Genomic DNA, 15,080 nt, shown 5'->3' with positions numbered 1-15,080 from the left:
GTAATATTGTCAAAGTAATCACTTGAAAGTAATGCACATGATATTTATCACTCCGTACAATTAGAAAAAGAAGAAACTAAAAAGTGAAAATTAATGACATTCAGTTTTGGAATTTTTTGTGTGCAAATGTGATAATTATTGAGAGTTTGAGACTGGAGGAGTGCTAAATTTCTTCTTTTTTTTTTAACTAAATAAATTTAACCCATATCATTAATCAAATAAAGTTTAATACAAAAGTATGAGCATCCATATTTATCTATCATCAAACAAACTTTACCTCAAAGTTTATTCTTTTAAAAAAAAACTTAACCTCAGAGTTTAATGAAACAGGTTGACTTAATAGCCTAGACTGAAACTGCATGCAGAAAAATTTTGTAGGAGGGAAAAAAAACTATTAAATTTTAGTAAGGACTAAACTTAAAAGATCTCTATTTTGTAGAGACCAAAAACAAATTTAGGCCTATAATTTATTGTTTATATTTTATTTATAAAAAATGTAAATTAATTTTTTAGAGAAAAAATATAAAATAAGATATCGATAAAGAAATAACTAATACAATCAAAATTTTAAAGAGTCCAATAAAATAGGTTAAGAACTTTTTTTGTATTGAATGAATATTGTATATTTAATTTCTGACCAAAAATGTAAAATATTTGATGTTTTAGTATTTACCCTTTGATTTTAGGGGAAACAATCTCACAATTTATAGTTCAAATGAGATGTAAGTAAAGTCAGATCAACGAACTCCTATTAAGATATACTCCAAATTTCAATTCTTCCAAATAATAGGAGTATATTTTTAATCGGATCTCGTGAGTTCAATATTACTTCATGTTGAACTTGGAACAGAATTTTATCTTTTAGAATATTATCGGAAAATCAATGGTGACACCAGCAGATATATGCTAAAAACAATAAAACGGCTTGACCCTTTTGACATGATGATGATTTACGACATCCTATTTCCAATGCCATAGGAATGGTTTTGTAAACTAAAGAGATTAAAAATAGGGAAATGCCAGTATAATAATAAAAGAGATGTGAATCAATAAAAGTGTGGCCCAGTAGATTTTTGATTTTGTGGAGCAGTTTAGTCCAAATCAATTTGCATGCTTCGGTTAAGCTTTTCGTTATGCTTTTTGACTACCCAATTTTTCTATTAGATTTTGAAGATCAACTTTCATGTCTCTCATTATCCGACTTTGTTGTTAAAAATTGCTCAAAGGCCATATACCTTACTAGGCAGGCATTTGTACTCTTAGTCCTCTGAGACTCATTTTCTATATTTGATGTTGCTTGATATAAGATATTCTTCAAACTTTTCCGTACATTTCTTTATACAACTACTCTTGTTAAATTTGCCTGTCTCCTTAGAAGTCACTTGGTTGCAAGGTTTCCCCTGCAACCTGGAGGAACTCGGTTCGAGACTTGGCGAGAGAGAGAACTACTCTTATTAAATTTAGAGAAGTACAAGAACACTATCTTCCCAACACTCATTCTAACATCACTTACTCTTTTATTGAGAAGAAATATATGTGAATCATACATTTAGAAATGAGTCTCATATAAAGTGGCGATGTCTATTTTGTTATTAAAAAAAACGGCAATATCCACCTAAATTTCACTTAATAAAAGAGTAAATCTTAAAAAGAGTATTTCTAACACTCCTCTTAAACTATGTTGGAAAACACAAATTTGTTTAAAAGTTATATGATTCAAGAAATATTTATAAAGAGATTTATATTTACCTTAAAATGACCGACTTGAAACTAGAACCTCCAAGTTCAAACATATCCTTTTACAACTAGACCAAAGTTGCATTTGTATTTGTTTTTATTTCTATTTTTGTTTCGTGAGGCATATTTTCTCACATTTATATGCTAGCTGTTAAATAATCTCCAAGGTGGTGTGTCTAAGGAGACATTGGATGTACACATTCTTTTTTTTATACTGCCTCTCAACTTAATTATAAACAAAAAAATATAGTCATCTCTTCGTTCCCTCAAAAAAAATAAAAAGTCATCTCTTCGTAACATCAAATAATTAATTCAATGGTATATTTGAAATAATAACAACAAATGTAGATAGATTAATTGACATTCGTTTATATGTTATTTTAACAAATTTATAAGTTTTTTTTTTATTATTATTATTGAGTTTATGAAATGTTATTACATTCCAGATGAATTAGGATCTTAAAACAATTTATGACGATAACTATTTAATTTGGACGAGCTGAAAATAACTCATGATCATAGTTTAAACTATTTTCTTAAGTTCATGTGAACATAAGATAAATCCAATTAATTCAAATATTATTATTTTTATATAAAAATTCAATTATTATTTTCAAATTGTCCATTTAGTCCTAAGTGGATAAGCTACCGGTTTAAAACACAACCATATTTTGACCCAAAAAAAAAAAAAACACAAGCATATTAATTAAGTGTTATGTGAGTGAATAGTGGTTAGAATTAAGTAATGTCATACCTCACTTCATAAGCTCTCGTATGGTATGATATTGATTATACATGGTTTGCATAGATGGGATGGGAGATATCTTATATTACGGGCATGAAAGAGCTAGCTTCGATGTTGATTTTTATTTTAACAAAAATAAATGATATTTTATTTATTTAATTTGATAGAGTACATTGATATAATACAAATTTAAAATAGTTAAAAGTAAAAATGATGAATATGCGAAAAAACTCATAACATCCATGTTAATAGCATAAAACGGCCGAGTACTTATGCCAATAAATATGACTATATTCAAGTCTGTGAAATACTAATGTCTTCGGATCTCCAACGTTGACGACACCAAAGTCATTGATTGAATCTACACTTGTTCAAAGCTAATCTTTCAACCTGAATCAAATAAATACTGCATTAAGACGCAAAATCAAAAACACACCGCATAAAGACGAGAAATCAAAACAAACAGAGTCGTGCAAAGACGATAAAATCATAAAAACGCACAAAATAAGATTGAAAATAAGTGGGAATCACTTATTTAACCAAAAAACAATTTGAAGGGATGATTAATTTGGGTCAAAAAGATCAAGAAGAAGAAAAATGGTACTCCCTCCGTCCCGGAATATCTGACTCATTTACTAAAAAAAAAGTGTCCCAAAATAATTGAGTCATTTCAATTTTCAATACAACTTTCATCATTCCCAATACAATATAACTCTAATTAATACTACTTTCATCATTCCCAATTCAATATATTCTACTTTCCCCTTTATTTATACATTTTTCTTAATCTGTGTGAAAAACCAAACTGATTCAGATATTCCGGGATGGAGGGAGTAACAACTAGGGTTTAAGAAAGAGAAAAGAGAGAGTCCTTGCTCTTGTTAGAAGTTGTTGTTTTGACACTTTCATTAACCAACTTCATAATTATAAAAACAGTCTAAAAATAACATTATAATAAAAAAAAAAACTCAATTATAATAATCATAAAATAGATACTATGACTTATTACATAATTATAAAATGTATATACTACGATGAGTTCTATGAAAGATATAAATATCCATAAATTCCTCTAGAAAAAAAAAATCCATAAATTATTAGACTTGAAAATTCTATATCATCATGTAAATCATATGTGGGACAATTAACAAGTGGTCCTTTCAATATGTAACCTTATTCTGATTTTGTATTATAATGTTCTCAAATCCATGACGCAAGCCAGGAAACACTTCTAGAACATTTAATTCTTGGACAATTTTCTGTCTGGACAGAGGTAAATATTATAACTGCTCCCTTTGAAAATCATGAAACAAACAAAATCTTTCAATGTAACTGATTGATAATTTTGCATTAAGAGTGTCACATGTACATATTATTATTTGCAGCTGGTATCCCTCAAAAAAAAAAAAAAATTTGCAGCTGGTAAATGACATGCTAAGGCCTAAGATAAGTAGTAGTACCTCCACATTCAAAGATTTACAGTATATATGACAAAACCATGCACTTGTTTTTTCTTTTTTGGTCTTCCCTTGGGTTGATTCCAGCATAAAATGTTTTTTCACCAAATTTTTAGTCACCGAGTGAAATTATCCCAAAATGAACTAATCATTACCTTATATTTGGATTCTTTTGCTAGTGGTAAAAACATGGTCTTTACTCGAAAAAGGTAAAAGTGATTTGATAATCATAAAATAGACCCAGAAGTATTTTGAGTGTTTAAATTTTGAAAATAACTTTTCTTCCAAAAAGAATTTTACCTTAAGTTAGATTTGAGTTTTCATAACTATTTTTAGAGCCGGCTTAGGCTGTGTTTGGTAACACAAATAAGCTAGCTTATAGCTTGTTGGACTAACTTATAAGTTTGTTTTGATAGAATGTGATGTGTTTGGTAAAAAGCTTTTCTCGCTAGCTTATAGCGTTTTTTAAAAAGCTAATCCAGTAGCATTTTAGCTTATAGCTTGTAGCTTTTTATACTTTCTTCCAATTTTAACCTTTTCTTTATTTTATTTTATTTTATTTCTTTATAATAAAAATAACTACCTATGTTCTCATGGGCAACCCACGTTTACCATATCACATTTAACTTTTTTTTTTGTTTTTTTTACCTTGCTCATAATTTATATAATATATCACTACCAAAAAAAATTATATAATATATAATTTTTAAAAAATTTACAATAAATAGTGAAGAAATTTTAGTTAGATTAAATTCATAAAAATAAAATAAAAATTGTTAAATAAAAAAAGTTGATTGAATTCATAAATACATTTATCATTTTGGAGATGAAAGTAATTTGAAATATATTTAAATATTTAAAAGTAAATGTGTTAAGTAATAAAAATTCTATATATGATATTAAAAAAATTAAACAAGCATGTCCTTTTATGTCATTTTATATTTATCAGCTACTTTAACAGCTAATTTTACCAAACACTTTTAATTTTAATAAGCTAATTTTTCAGCTATAAGCTATCAGTCATCAGCCACCAGCTATAAGCTAGCTTTTCAGCTATCAGCTAGCTTATCAGCTAGTTTATAACTTATTTTTACCAAACACACCCTTAGTCGGTTCAAGCGTAGTCAGTTTTCAATATCTTAGAATTGGATCGAACTTAATTGAACCGGTTTGAACTCTGATTTAAGTGGTTCATTTATACTGAAAAAACAAGTGCATGGTTTGAACTCAATTCAAAGATTTACGGTATATATGACATTTTATGTTTAATTTATTATTAATCAAATCAATTTTACAAAATTTATTTATTCAAAATCAATATTCGACACCGATGAACTCAACACATTCTCTTAAAACCATAATCAGATTTCTTTATACATATGTAACAAAATGACAACAATATTTATAGGGTCGAGACTTTTTTTTAGTATATATTTCGTTTTCACTATTGTCTCTTCACTCACTTGTACAGAGTTACCAGGTAGAATTCCTGGTAGTTTGTTCATAAACTATTTAGCTTGTGGCCTTTTACAAATGACCCCTAAGATACACCAGATTCAATTTTGTCGATCCTTGTCAAATCCCAATATATACCTCTGATGCAATAATTGGCTCACTAAATTTTAGTACATATTGTTTACTTTAGTCACAAAAACAAAATTTTACTAATGCAAAAGGTCTATTCTTACAGTACTAAATAAGTTGTGCACATTGTTTTCCTACAATAAGAAAAATAACACATTTTTTAACTGTCACTGTTGTAACTATGAAGAAAGTGACTGCTGTAAAAATTTAAAGCACAGTTGTGGAGCTTAAAATAATAATAATAAATAATAATAATAATAATAATAATAATAAACAACTTAAAGATTAGAGATCAAGTTTTTACAATCATATTTCTTAGTCCCTTAATTATCGTAATCTTAATGTTTGTTTGAGTTGAAGTATGTGTCAAAAGTTGAGGCTTATGTCACAAGTCTGTTTAAACTACATAGAAAGTAAAAACCATCTAATTTTAACAATTGAGATGCATAAGAAACTTAAGTGTTTCAATTGTGCGGATTATAAGTTTCTTATATATCTCAATTGTTAAAATTAGATGGTTATTCACTTATTTGGTGAAGGACATGTAAAATTATACAACAATAGTAAAAAGACTTTGTATTTGTGTTTGCCCAATCTCTAGCAATCCTTGTGCTCTTTGATTGGTTTGATATTTAATATATTTTTGCCTTCAAAAAAATACAACAATACTAAAAAGTAAGAAGTGGAACTAAGCTTAAAAAAATTTCCAAACATGGGTGAAAAGGGAAGATATGTTTTCATAAAAAAGACATTAACATAATGTCCTTTTCCTTCTCTCAATGATCAAGTCAGTGTCTTTAAAAGACTTGCCACTACTTCCATTCTATTCTATGCTCTCTACTCTCTCCTCTTCACTTGTCATATTTTTCTTCTCTTACACACTTTCTCACCATTTTCATAACCATGTCAACCTCTAGAACCTCAAACACTTCCCTTAAAGGACATGATCATCATCACAATCAAATCCAAATAAATTTATCTCTACTTCAACGAAACACGTCAGTTTGTGGCGAAAAAAGAGGCAGAAAAAAGCAAGCAGAACCAGGCAAGTTTCTTGGTGTAAGGAGAAGACCTTGGGGTAGATATGCTGCTGAAATTAGAGATCCTGCAACTAAAGAAAGACATTGGCTAGGAACATTTGATACTGCTCAAGAAGCTGCTTTTGCTTATGATAGAGCTGCTCTTTCCATCAAAGGTAGCAATGCTAGAACAAATTTCATATATCCTTCTTCTTCTGATGAAGATGATACCAATTTTCACAATGTTGTTGATCCTCCTTTGGATGTTCAAAGAACACAACCAATTACCAATCAAAATAGCCTCTCTCAGCTTGATTCTAATTCTCATTTGAACAATGACAATTTGTTATTCTCTAATGATTATAATAATAACTCAGGCTATCTTGAAAGCATTGTTCCTGTTAATTGCTTCAACCCTATTTCCAACACCAACAATTCAAACTTTGATCATAGGAGTAATGCAAGTGATTCAAGTGAACACCAAAATGTTGTTGATTCCATTAGCACAACAAACTTCATGCATGGTCAATCATTTTTTGACTACACTCCATTCTCTCAAGAAGCATTTAACATTAACACAAGTGATTGTAATGAAGGATTATGGGATTGCAATTACAATGAACTTTCAGCTATTTTTAACCAACCACCAAGGAGTGAAAGTCCAAGCTATGGACTAATGACAACTCAAGATGTTTCTTCAACTACCTATTCTTCTCATTCATATTCTCCTTTCGGCGATGTCGACATGGGAATGGGATACTCACTCTTCTGAGGACAAAGATCATCTGCAAACAGTTGTGGAGACTGTTAGATCTTTTTTGAGCTCTCTTTATTGAAGTAGCTTTATTTTTGAAGGGGTGTGTTGAAAATTTACCTTTTTGTGTACATTTGCATTCAATTATCTGCATGCACTTAGTACGTTGTTACGTTGGTCTAATATCTATAAGAAGTTGCAAGTCTTTTTCTTTCTTTTAATTTGATTAATGAATGAATTAAACACATGGTGTGAATTCTTGTGGTTATAAGATGTTGGGAAAAAAGACAGGACCACTAGTAGACTCATAGTTCTGTCTTTCACGCAAAGGAAGTTCATATGTATTTGACCATGTTATATGATATTCATTTCTGTCTCTAATCTATTATTGTTATTATACTACTACTACGTATAACTTATATTCAAACTATACAATTCCTTTAAGGATAACGGGTCTATTAAAAGAAGAGAACAGATATGAAAGCTACCAAAGATTTACTATACAATTCTTAATTAATATATAAATGAGATGCATATATTTCTAAAGCGACCCTTCACCATACTATTTATATATAGAATGGTGTATAAATCTTTTTATTTTATTTTTGAAGCTAGTTGCCAAAAAAAATTGGGTACAATTCATGCTACAAGCACACTGCAAACAGAAGAGAGATAGATTGTGATAACCTGTAGCCTGCAACCTTAATATATTGCTCACAGAAAATTCCTTTGTTTTGAGAGTATTATAAAATTGAATTGCATGTTTGGCATTTATGGTGAATCCAATAATCCAGTTATAACAGTAACATGGGAATGTAAAAATGTTTTGAAAGAGAGTTTTTAAGATGTCTAACAAATTCGTCAAATTATCTCTTTTATAGTACTCAACAAAATAATATCATCATAAGCATTCTTCTTCCCTCTCCTTCAAAAATGTTCTCAACAAAATGAGAAGTTACTCTCCCTTTCCCTTTTCCTTCCCCTCCTAACTTCCAAACAAAATCTACATATTTGGTTATACAATTATCTGCTCTAAGATTAAAGCTTGATCAATTAAGAAAAAACAATGAAAAAAGGTTAATACATATATTAAAATGTGATAATTGAAATGTGTTTCTTCATATACGTATTCCGTAATAAGTTCAAATACCAAGTCAAGCTTTTGATTGTCACAACATCACTGTGTATCCAAAAATTACAAACCATATAACATAACAATGTGAAGCCTCATTGCAGTCTCCTGATTATTTCTCAACAGTAAACCCTATAAATATTAAATACAGGTTGGGAAGTATTGAATAGGACTTCCAAAACAGAAATGGAAAATTGCTACCTAATTCAAAAAGGGCTCAGGTGGAAGAGGCGTAAACACATGGTCAATGAAAGTCTGGACAGAATGTTCTCATATGAAAGAAGATTGGAACATAAATAAGCACAACAGACTCCAAATATTGGAGATGTGGATGGACATGTGCACAATGGAATTGCAGATTCTTTAGGAGTTATTCTAAAGCAAGGCGGCTGTATGGGTTGCTAAAGTTCTCATGGTTAACCATGTTTTATTCAAGATCAAAGGAATGGTCACAAAAAGATTTTATGAACATAAAGATAATCAGTGTGAAGTGTGCTAGATCTGAATGTGGAACTGGGATAACTGGGAGAGAGAACCAAAAAAACCCTATTTGACGACCTCCTTGAATAATGATATTTGGTTGAAGAATTGAGATAAAAAAAAGGAGTAATGAAGATGTATGCATTCACATTTCTTAATTTGAGGGGTGAGAAACATTGCTACTTGTCGTGGTATTGGCAGGTGCTAAAGGACTAGAACTTCGAGTGCTTGATTGAGAAACAGGGCCACCAGTTGGCAAAGTCAAGCCAACTGATCCAGTTGATGTGCTTACTGATGACGATATTCTAGAAGGAACAGACTCCCTGTTGGATCCTGCAGTAAGTTCTGGCTGCAACTCTGGTGAAGAAGATGAAGGAACAAGAGTACCAACGGATGAACCCACAAAGTAGGGTGCAACTGGTACATCTGTCAGGGAAGAGGCAGATGGACTGTAACTCAGTGGTGCAATAGGATGATCAAATTTGCATGCAGGACCAAACTTGCATATACCACGCTGTGCGTAGTGAGTGCAGAGTGCTGCTCCCTGATCAAACAAAAACATTGGATGCTTGAAATAAGAAAGCAGTAGAATAATAGTTTGGAAAAGCATTTCATCTGAACAAACTTCACATTCCTAAGTGTGTCTTTTAAAAAGATAAAGTGACAATAATTTAAAATATATTAAGATAATTTCCTTGAACCAAAGTCCAACTAAACACTAATGGATGAAAAAAGACAGCAATAACAGCTGAGTGGACTGACTATTTGACTGACGTGTCATGTTTCGAAATAGCCACCACATTCAAAAGAATCAGGAAGCACTCCAATCTGGTCTATAATATGGAAAACTAGAAGCAAACCTAATCTAAAATTACAGGAAGGACATCCAAAAAACTTGGCCATAACTAGCATGGGAACATAGGATTCAGCGATAAAACGGATGACAGGGCATAAGAGAAACTATGAGCTTAACAAGTGTTTCTTAGCACTGACGAGATTTCAAGCATATGTGACTGAGAAGCAAGCAATTCCGCACAAACCAAAATAACATACTTATTGCATAAAAACTTCATATTTAACCTAAATGACATTATGTGATAGAAATCAAAATTCATGTATATGAAAAAGTAAAGAGAATGCAAAACTGGAAAAGCGGTATTCTGTGATAGAAATCAAAATTTATGTATATGAAAAAGTAAAGAATATGGAATACTGTAAAAGCCAAAATCACGAGTTTAAGAGAGAATAGACCAAAAAAGCATAAATGGAAATTATGTTGGATATCACATAAGAGTTTAGATCAAGTGCGGAAAATAGGGATGCCAGGGGAGATGCATATTTAGGGTATCTAAGCTTCTTCAACCAAGTTCTTAAGAATTGGATCTATAAAACCAACTCTTAAACAACAGCAAAGAGTCCATCCCCACTGCATTGAGTCAGCAACACAGTGGCCAATCAATAAATTATCTTTAGTGGGGCCAAAGAATAGTCTAAAAAGTTTTTCCGAAGAATACTATAACAAAATTTTACAGAATGCTTAATCACATTACAAAAAAAAATACCTAAAATACCTATGCTTTTACAAGTACTGCCTGAAATGTTACACCCGTCCTCAAGACTTCTTACAATGTTGATTAAACTTGGGAATTTTGAGTAAGAGATGTTCTTCCAATTTCATCTGTATGGCCATCATAAAACCTAATCACTCTCTACCGACTCCCTACCTTATGGGGCATGAACATCTATGAGTACCAACTGAAAGGTTACCCCAAACAACCACTAAGTCGCATGCAAAACTAACTCTTGGTATGGGAATCTTAGCCAAGCTCAAACCCAAGCGTTGAGAATATATATGCACCAATCAAATTCAAACTCAAGTGACATTTTTTCAAGGTATTGCTCCACTCAGTCCAATAAGCCTATCAAATAAACTCTATATTTGACTAAAGCTTGATTCAAAATTGTAACTAACATTTTTGGTGAGTTAAAAAGCTAGGTAACCTGATATAGCTCCCACCATGGCCGGGCCCATTATGAAACTATTGTAGGCAATTAAGAATTTTATACAGTGAAAAATTGTTGGCAAATATAACAATGTATATACAATTTTACAGTATATTAGTCGAAGTCCTATGAACCTAACAAGCTATTTATTAGGCCCTTGTACATAAGATCAATTTAAACTTGAATTGAGCATGAATGGGCTTCAAGAACTTGACTTAATTTAGACAATCCCATTGAGATATTAACTAGCTCAATTTGAATGCCACTGGTAATTCTGAGGATTATAACTGTATATATGCCCCCAAAAAGCATATATATTGTATATACACCATACAAATATGATCAGTATGGTGTATAATATCTTTTAAGGTTGTCGGGTATGTAACTTAATTCATTAATAGCTATACACTCTTTCCCTGGTATCATTTTAAGGACCATCATACCCCTAAAAGAGTATATAGCTATAAAAACAAATTATCTAAAATACATACCATATTAAAAATCTCTCTTGTATCCTTTTTTATTTTATGATGATTAAAACAAAACAGAAAATATTTCAAGGGACATTAAATAAAACTTTCACATACCCAAAAAAACTTCCATGTATATGGGAAAGAAGTATATGCATGCTGAAAAGGAAAAATGAAATACAAAAACTCACTATTGGATGCAGATCTAATTATAATATGCAGGACACAAGAAATCACCTTAAGGAGTACATATGGGGAAAGTATCCCTTCATGATCAATACATTAATGAGAATTCCCTAGTAATTATGCAGACGAAACTAATCAGAGAAACATTGTGTTCTTATACAACAGAACATGATACCCTCGATCATGATTCTTTGTGTTAGCATTGTCTAAAAACTTAAGGAAGCACTACGATAAGTTTGTTTATAGTACACACTATTCCCTGCTCTGGCAGAGAACATATCCACACTGAAAGATGTTGAATAGGACCTTACAGACAGAACTTCCCCAGAGTACAATCATAGTGTATCAGACAGAAATATTTAACAGAACTCGAATATTTCCCAACTCTATGATTAAAATACTCGCCCAATGGGCATTTATGCATAATTTCATCAAATGGTCATTCAACTAAATTTTAAAGATAGTTTAGTTGTGAAGTAACCCAAAATGAACACAAAAAATAACAATATAGACAAACTTGCAAAAGCCCACTATCCTAGAAATTTTATTATAATAATCAAAGCACGAGCTCTATGAACAGTGGCTCCAACTATGTATGAGTAGTTTAATTAAATTGGTTATACCTCGCCAATAGCTATTTTAATCACCAAAAACTACTGTAATTTGTTGAAGAGGAAAGACAGATCAATAACAAAAAAACTTCTTTTTCTACCAGGTGAAAGAGGGAAGATGAACCGTGGAGATATATTTCACAACTGAATAAGAGGTACCAGAGTACAAAGAAGTTGAGAGGAAATCATTACCGGACGTAACGGAAGCCCTGCAGGGCTAAGGACGGCATTCACTTTTGGTGCACTCATGTCTGGTGGTTTGTGATACCTATAAGATGGAGCAAAAGGAAGCTCCTCTGGTTTGGAGTAATAATGATACTCTGGTTGATTAGGACTTGCTGGAAATGATTGCTCGTTCTGATTTCTGCTTGAAGGACCGACTGAGGAACCAGAAAGTTGATAAGGTCCAGTATAGGCATTACCCGGTGAAGGTAGCTGGGTTATCCCATAAAGCTGTGTGGAGCCAACATTAGCTGGAGAACCAGAAGGAAGTACAGGGCTTGTTGCAGTAGCCTGAACCAAAGAGCTCAACGATTAACAGCTTCAATGAATGCACACAAAATTTGACTAAACAATATAAAAGAAATGCTTGGCTTGACCTACCTGATAAGGACCCCAGCCAGAAAAAGGAACCATGGTTGGGGACAATACCATAGGTCCATAGGGGCTCTGGACAAACGAACCATGTAGTAGAGGTGGCCTTGCGACCAGTACCCCAATTTGTTGTGAAGAAGGTCCAGATGGAGTCTGTACGGTTGGATACAATGGGGAAGGTACTGGTACATGTAAAGGTGAAACCGGGGGAACCGGCGATGGAGCTGGAATTTGTACACTAGCAGGAACTGGATGATCAAATTTACAAGTTGCACCAAACTTGCATTGCCCCGTTTTCACAAAATATGAACATTCCTTTTCACCCTGTTAATTATAATAATTATCAACATTCATATCCAGACCAAAACATTTCCATATTCAAAAAAACAAAACGCAACATTCAAAAAAAAAAAAAAAAAAGTTTTTTTTAACACATTAAATAAAATATATATACATACCGGACGTAACGGATATCCATAATAATTTAGTGAAACAGGGCTAGCATCAGTGGCTCCTGTCTGTTTCGGATGATGATACTTACAAGATGCACCAAATTTGCAAGATCTTGTCCTCATATAATACTGCATTTCAAGTTATCAACAGATATAATCAACACAAACCAAAATGCACATACTATGAAGACAATCAAAACAAAAACATAAGTAAGCTCCAAACACATACTACTTTTTCAGGTTCATTGAATAACTGATGTATCTAGACTTACTATAGTATATAATTTAGATACATGAGTTATTCAATGAACCTGGAAAAATGAATATTTGCTTATAATAGCAACCGAATTGAACGCAATATTTAGTACTACCAAAAAAAAAAAACAAGGAAAAATGGAAAGAACCTGGCACACAGGCTGTCCAACACGTTCAGGATACTCCCCAACAGTCCTAGAAGCAGCTCCAATAACCTAAAACAAAACACATTCAGATATAACCAAATTAAGAAAACACAATCAATGTACACAAAATGCAAATAATGAAAATGAAAGAGTTGATTACCGCGGCACGGTCACGAGGATGATTGAACCGACACCTAGAACCAAAGCCACAAAAACCAGTTCTCAAATAGTAAGTGCAATCAACCTCATCAGGTCGTTGTGGATAGGAATCTTCACCACCTAACCCCAATTGCCACATAGGTTCTGCATTTTACAAGAAAGATCAAAATTCATTCACATTCAACAAGAAAATGATTTGTTTGTTTGTTTGTTTACCTTCTAAACCGGTTTGAGAATCCGGCCCGGTCCATTGAGAAGACGGATCAGGTTGAGTGGAGCGAGGAAAGTGGTCCATTGAAGAGTAATCTATCTTCTAGAATGAGAGGTTCCGATGAAATGGAAAGGAAGGGTGGTTGGTTGTAGAGAGAGAGAGAGAGGTGTTGTTGGGATTTTCTCTCTCTAAATCTCTATCTGTATTGTAATGAGTCTAGTCTAACCCACGCGGACATAGACACACTTTGTTGTGTCTTCTTTCTTTCAGTTTCAATTTCAATGCGTTTTGATTTTTCATCAATCATCTTTCTATCTCTGCAACTATCCCCTTCTTTTATTGGTCTCTCTCTCTCTCTCTCTCTCACTTTGTTTTTACTTTCCTTTTTTTCATTTTTTTTATTTATTTATTACTCCTCCTTTTTACTACTAGTAGATAGACGAAATGACAAAGTCGTTATAAACCTACACACACAAAATCCCAATCATAATGTCCGGCCTAACATTTTCGCATCTGTATGATCATTTGTTAATTACCAAAGAATTGTCGGTTTAATGTGTGTTTTTGCTTATATTTCTACCTTTTTTTACCATTTAAGTTCTACTTGTAAAACTATTAGTAATATGTATTTATTATGCGTTTTGGGGTTTGTGAGATTGATAGAATGACGATGTGTAACGACGTTTTTGGTAAAAGTTACAATTTAGTACTATATCTTTGTAATTTTGTTTGTTTTACTGTTAATCCAAACATGCAGGCCATCTTCATTTAATTTTTCTTGTTTTTATTCATATAATAATAATTATTGCTACGGTTAATGTACTTTTATTAATTGCTAAAAGGAAACTGAAATTGTTTTAATTATGTTAGGAAAATGTGAGGAAGGGGAAATTGTGAAGGAAGCTGATTTGTAACTGAGTGGTACTTGCGGTGTTGAACAAGCTACTGGTGCGTGTGAAAGAAAAGAAAAGAAACAATATTGGTCAAAGGAAAGAGATTGGAAAAGACCTGAGTGCCCTTGATTGAATTTCAACATGTGGATTACTGGGATTCAATATGGGATATGATACAGTTGTCCTTTACT

General features: G+C 32.0%; 2 protein-coding genes across 2 annotated transcripts; one reads left to right on the top strand and one right to left on the bottom strand.

Moving 5' to 3' along the window:
* The first annotated feature begins 6,337 nt into the window (after positions 1 to 6,337).
* Positions 6,338 to 7,440, top strand: LOC146944337 (uncharacterized). Its single transcript, XM_085742731.1, has one exon. The coding sequence runs from the start codon at positions 6,427 to 6,429 to the stop codon at positions 7,312 to 7,314; it is 888 nt and encodes a 295-aa protein (XP_085598857.1). The 5' UTR covers positions 6,338 to 6,426; the 3' UTR covers positions 7,315 to 7,440.
* A 923-nt stretch (positions 7,441 to 8,363) lies between these two features.
* LOC146944336 (zinc finger CCCH domain-containing protein 58-like) lies at positions 8,364 to 14,305 on the bottom strand. Its single transcript, XM_085742730.1, has 7 exons — positions 14,002 to 14,305; positions 13,787 to 13,929; positions 13,630 to 13,695; positions 13,232 to 13,354; positions 12,783 to 13,097; positions 12,372 to 12,692; positions 8,364 to 9,452 (listed from the first exon to the last, which is right to left on the bottom strand). The coding sequence occupies exons 1-7, from the start codon at positions 14,078 to 14,080 to the stop codon at positions 9,063 to 9,065; spliced, it is 1,437 nt and encodes a 478-aa protein (XP_085598856.1). The 5' UTR covers positions 14,081 to 14,305; the 3' UTR covers positions 8,364 to 9,062.
* Between the last annotated feature and the right edge of the window lie 775 nt (positions 14,306 to 15,080).

The sequence above is a fragment of the Medicago sativa genome, chromosome 2 (assembly GCF_051527215.1).
Source record: "Medicago sativa cultivar Bolivia chromosome 2, Bolivia_mono, whole genome shotgun sequence".
Classification (NCBI taxonomy): Eukaryota; Viridiplantae; Streptophyta; class Magnoliopsida; order Fabales; family Fabaceae; genus Medicago; species Medicago sativa.
This window is presented reverse-complemented; position numbering and strand designations above follow the sequence as displayed.

Excerpts from the sequence above, each read along its gene's own strand:
- LOC146944337 (XM_085742731.1), top strand. The coding sequence starts at position 6,427 with ATGTCAACCTCTAGAACCTCAAACACTTCCCTTAAAGGACATGATCAT.
- LOC146944336 (XM_085742730.1), bottom strand. The coding sequence starts at position 14,080 with ATGGACCACTTTCCTCGCTCCACTCAACCTGATCCGTCTTCTCAATGG. Across the intron at positions 13,930-14,001 it reads TTCTCAAACCGGTTTAGAAG|AACCTATGTGGCAATTGGGG; the intron begins GTAAACAAACAA and ends TGTAAAATGCAG. Across the intron at positions 13,696-13,786 it reads ATCCTCGTGACCGTGCCGCG|GTTATTGGAGCTGCTTCTAG; the intron begins GTAATCAACTCT and ends GTTTTGTTTTAG.